The 4,752-nt window shown below is 40.4% G+C and overlaps 1 protein-coding gene across 1 annotated transcript; it reads right to left on the bottom strand.

Moving 5' to 3' along the window:
- Positions 1-307: 307 nt before the first annotated feature.
- On the bottom strand, positions 308-2,339 carry LOC110440993. The gene is made up of 2 exons (XM_021484100.1): positions 2,112-2,339; positions 308-1,594 (listed from the first exon to the last, which is right to left on the bottom strand). Exons 1-2 carry the CDS (start codon positions 2,337-2,339, stop codon positions 308-310), a joined length of 1,515 nt encoding a protein of 504 aa, XP_021339775.1.
- Between the last annotated feature and the right edge of the window lie 2,413 nt (positions 2,340-4,752).

Below are 4,752 nucleotides of genomic sequence, written 5' to 3'. Positions count from 1 at the left end.
CGAAAAAATGAAAAAAATACACGGTAAGGGTCCACCAGTGTATACACATATAAACAACACAGCTATCCTCTGTTAGGCATACACATATATACAACACAGCTATCCTCTGTTAGGAATACACATAAATATACAACACAGCCATCCTGTGCTAGGCATACACATATATATACAACACAGCTATCCTCTGTTAGAAATACACATATATATATACAACACAGCTATCCTCTGTTAGGCATACACATTTATATACAACACAGCTATCCTCTGTCAGTCATTCTTGAGTCAAACGTATGTCAATATATCTAATTTATCCTCTGTTGAATTTCTGTGAGGCATGCATACATAGATACACAATGGCTATCCTCTTGATAGCATGATTTGTGCAGAAATAACTTAAATAACTTTTTCTTTGAGCTGAGTTCCAGTAAGCTCTGATGGCCATTCGAGAGTCCCCGAGAATTTCGTAACAGATGCCCAGGAGAGTGTCAACTATCCAGTACTTGTGCCCTCCTTGATTCTCGTCATACTGGACATCTACCATGTTACGTAATGCTGCATCACGTCCTCTGGTATCTCTAAGTTCATGACAGCAAAGGAATGACAGGAAAATAGCATACGGTAGTGGAGGGATATCTAGGAGTCTGTGTTCATTCGTCATTTCTAGGCAGAGGTGGGGAAGATACAAGTCTTTACAAGAAAGGGTAATGAAGTTTGTGTATATTTTCTGTAGTCTCTCTGATGTATGGCCTGCCGATTGACTATACTTGTGCCTAACTAGTTTTTCTCTCTCTTCTCTACCTACCTCGTGACCTATGAAACATGATGCCAGTTGCATGACTTGTTTGCACATCTCGAGGCTTTTAATGAAATTTCCTATCAGAAAATGAAAAGTTGCTAGATGTAACAGCTCTGTGCCCATTGAGGCCCCATGAATCATCCAGTTTTTACATTTCCTTAAACTTTTGTACTTGGTCTTGTTGTCCATAGCATAGTGATCTTGAGAGACCTGTTCTGCTGCAAGTCTTCGTAAGCAAATCACAGAATACTGGTATGTGAAAACTTCATCAAAATCTGACTGTGATTTTGATAATAAACAAATCGCCTTCCTTCTGATCCCTAGTGTTCCAGTTCCTGGTGTGATACCTATTCCTTTTATCGTTTGGGCAGTTTCTATATCCTGCCGAAAGATCATTTCCTGCTTTGTTTGGGGACATACAAGAGTTTCCCATATTGAGGGATTAACAATTTTAGTAATTGAAAGGCACATCCATTTCAGCTGACAAAAGGTTTTCAAAACATCCAATAGTATTTGTTGATGTTGTCCATGGACTTTCCTTCGGAACATGTTGTTGGCTGGGATGAAATAATTAGGACAGACTCCTGCCCTGACCCAAGCAATCAGTATGTTGAAACAAAACCAGAAACAATAAAATAAGTGTTTTTCTTGCCAGAACAGTTGTCTGGAGTTCTCTATCGCATGAAAAAGGATAGTTTTCAAAAAATAGGAACACAAGAAATCATCATCCCCTATGGTTTCTTTTAACATGCCTTTTATCTGTTTTAAGAAACATTTCAGCAAAGCATATACTTTAAGCTGAATGTGACTGAACGAGCGAAACTAAAGATCTCTCTGCTGTTGCAAATGAGATTCTCCATTGCAAGAAAGTATCTTAAGAACACTTGTCCCCAACAGGGACAAGATGACATCCACTGTGTACGATATTGTCGATTAATGTTTGACGTGGCCATCCATACAGACGTGTACGGGTAATCCATCCATTAGCTTCCTTTGGCCAACAGTTACATGGAAAGCTTTGAACGACATCTACTTGTTCACCCATCAAACTGCTGGGTCCATTGGATTTCCATGCTGAATATGAAAGGTTGTCCGTAAATTTACGGACAAATGACTCTCTAAAGATATCACTGGAAACAAAAAATGAATCCTTAATTCTAACTAGTGAATCACGCAATTCAATGGGACATTTCTGTCCTATCTGACCTAGTTGTAAGTGGACATATCCAGTTCGGCAATCTGCGTCTCTCATATACAGAATTGTATTGTTTGCCATACTTGGAGGGATAAACTGGCCAGGGTACATTACTGTTACAGTCGTTGCTATCGTCATCACGTCCGTATCTGATCCAATTAGACTCAATCCCTCTCCATGACTTCCTCCATAGAAGAGGTGGTAATTCAAATAACAGTCATTTTGTATACGTTCATTTAGAACCTCTGATCTCCTCCTGATATCCACCTCTTCCTGTGTCCCTGTAATCGTCCTGTCTAGGTGTGTTGACAGGGCAATAGACATCCACTCATTCTCTGTAGAATCCATTGCCTTTTTTCAGGATTCAATCTGAAATTTAAAAAAATACAGCTTGCTTTAGTTAGTGAACTGTATAACAACTTTAATTGAAAATTTAAACAAATATAAACATCAAATATCAGAAAAATAAGGCAAAGAAAAATATTCAACTTAACATCAGAAGTAAGCTAAATCATAGAAATTTTGTACATGGGTAGGTCAAAAGGTTAGAAAACCATAATGAATACATTTTTAGCTCACCTGGCACGAAGTGCCAAGTGAGCTTATGCCGTGGCGAGGCGTCCGTCGTCTGTCCGTCGTCCGTCTGTCCGTCCAGCGTCCGGCGTCAATATTTTACTTTAAACGACTTCTTCTTAATAACCGAAAGGCCTAGGGTGTCGATATTTGGCCAGTAGCATGCTGAGATGATGGGCTACCAAGTTTGTTCAAATGAATGACCTTCAATTATATTCAATGTCACAGGGGTCAATTGTCTTAAAAAAACCTTTAAACAACTTTTTCTGAATAACCAAAATGCCCAGGGTGATGATATTTGGCCTGTAGCATGCTGAGATGAAGGGCTACAAAGTTTGTTCAAATGAATGACCTTGACCAACTTTCAAGGTCACAGTGGTCAATATATGTTTAAATCTATAAATGATTTGTTCTGTATAACCAGAAGGTCCAGGGTAATGATATTTTGCTTTAAGCATGCTGGGTTGGAAGATAATGAACTCTGTTAAACCTAATGTCCTTGTTCGACATTCAAGGTCATGTGCGTCATATGTTTAAATTTTTAATAGGTTCTTATGAATCAAACACTGATATTCTGCCTGTAGTTGTATTTTAGTCCATCTTTAAGATTACAAGTGTGAGATTAATACCAGGTGAGCGATTCAGGCCCATTGGGCCTCTTGTTATTTTCATTTAAGCAAATCTATGAAGTTCATATTAGTTTTCAAACTTTCAATAACTCAAGTTTTCTATTCGAAAGTAATGATATTGATTTAATGTGTGACCTTGACACTGTTTAACCTTGACATAATTCCCCCAGCAGGTGCCCCTGTATTAAGTTCAGTGCCGGACCTTAAGAACCATCTGAGTGAGTCCAACAGCTCACTGACCAGTAGTACTTCGTCCATGGATCGGTCAGAAAAGGATGGCACTAAAAAACAGATACTGCACGCGACAAGAAAGGTGACAAAGGCCACACGCGGTAATTTGTATCAACATCAGTTTGGAAAAAGATAGGATTTATTAGCTCACCTGGCCCGAAGGGCCAAGTGAGCTTATGCCGTGGTGCGGTGTCCGTCGTCCTTCCGTCCGTCCGTCCGTCCGTCCGTCCATCAACTTTTCCTTTAAAACGCTACTTGTCCTGAACGGCACAGTAGATTTTGACCAAATTTGGTCAGAAGAATCTTTGGGGGAAGTGGAACAAATTTTGTATAATTGGTGCGTGTGGCCCCCCTGGGGGCTGAGGGTCGGGGCCCAATAGGGGAAATATAGCAAATTCTTTAAAATCCTTCTTCTTCTGTAGGAATGAAAGGATTTGTTTCATATTTGGTCAGATACATTCTTGGGGGAAGTGGTACAAATTTTGTATAAATGGTGGGTCTGGCCCCCCTGGGGGCTGAGAGGCAGGGCCCAATAGGGGAAATATAGCAAATTCTTTAAAATCCTTATTCTTCTGTAGGAATGAAAGGATTTGTTCCATATTAAGTCTGAATCATCCTTGGGAGAAAGGGAACCAATTTTGTATAAACCGTGGGTCTGGCCCCAGGGGCCTGAGGGGCGGGGCCCAATAGGAGAAACATAGCAAATTCTTTAAAATCCTTCTTCTTCTACAGGAATGAAAAGATTTGGTCCATATTTTGTGTGTAGTATCCTTGGGTGAAGGGGAATAAATTTTGTATAAACAATGGGTGTGGCCCCCCAGGGACCTGACGGGCGGGCCCAATAGGGAAAATCCTTCTTCGACCATAGGGATCAAGGGATTTTATTAGGTCACCTGAGACAAAGTCTCAAGTGACCTATTGCGATCGCCTTTTGTCTGTTGTCGTCCGTCGTCCGTCGTGCGGACGACAATTTACATTTTCGACTTCTTCTCCAAAACCCCTGAACTAATTTCATTGAAATTTTGCAGGGACCTTCCATGGACAAAGGTCAACAAAAAGAGTTGCCGGTTTAGTCCTACGCCCCCAGGGGCCTGAGGGGCGGGGCCAAAAAGGGTCGAATTGACTAAAATTTCAAAAATCTTCTCCTCAAGACCCAGATATGGTAGAATCAAATACTCTTCATAGATGGAAGGGTCTTAAGGGGCTTTACTGAAATTGTGAATTTCTTGACCCTGGGGTCTCACGTTTCCCCCTGGGGAGGGGGTAAACTTTACTATAATTAATATATAGGGAAATCACATTTTGGACCAACATTTCTTTAATTTCCA

Source organism: Mizuhopecten yessoensis, unplaced genomic scaffold, assembly GCF_002113885.1.
Source record: "Mizuhopecten yessoensis strain PY_sf001 unplaced genomic scaffold, ASM211388v2 scaffold714601, whole genome shotgun sequence".
In the NCBI taxonomy this organism is placed as follows: Eukaryota; Metazoa; Mollusca; class Bivalvia; order Pectinida; family Pectinidae; genus Mizuhopecten; species Mizuhopecten yessoensis.
This window is presented reverse-complemented; position numbering and strand designations above follow the sequence as displayed.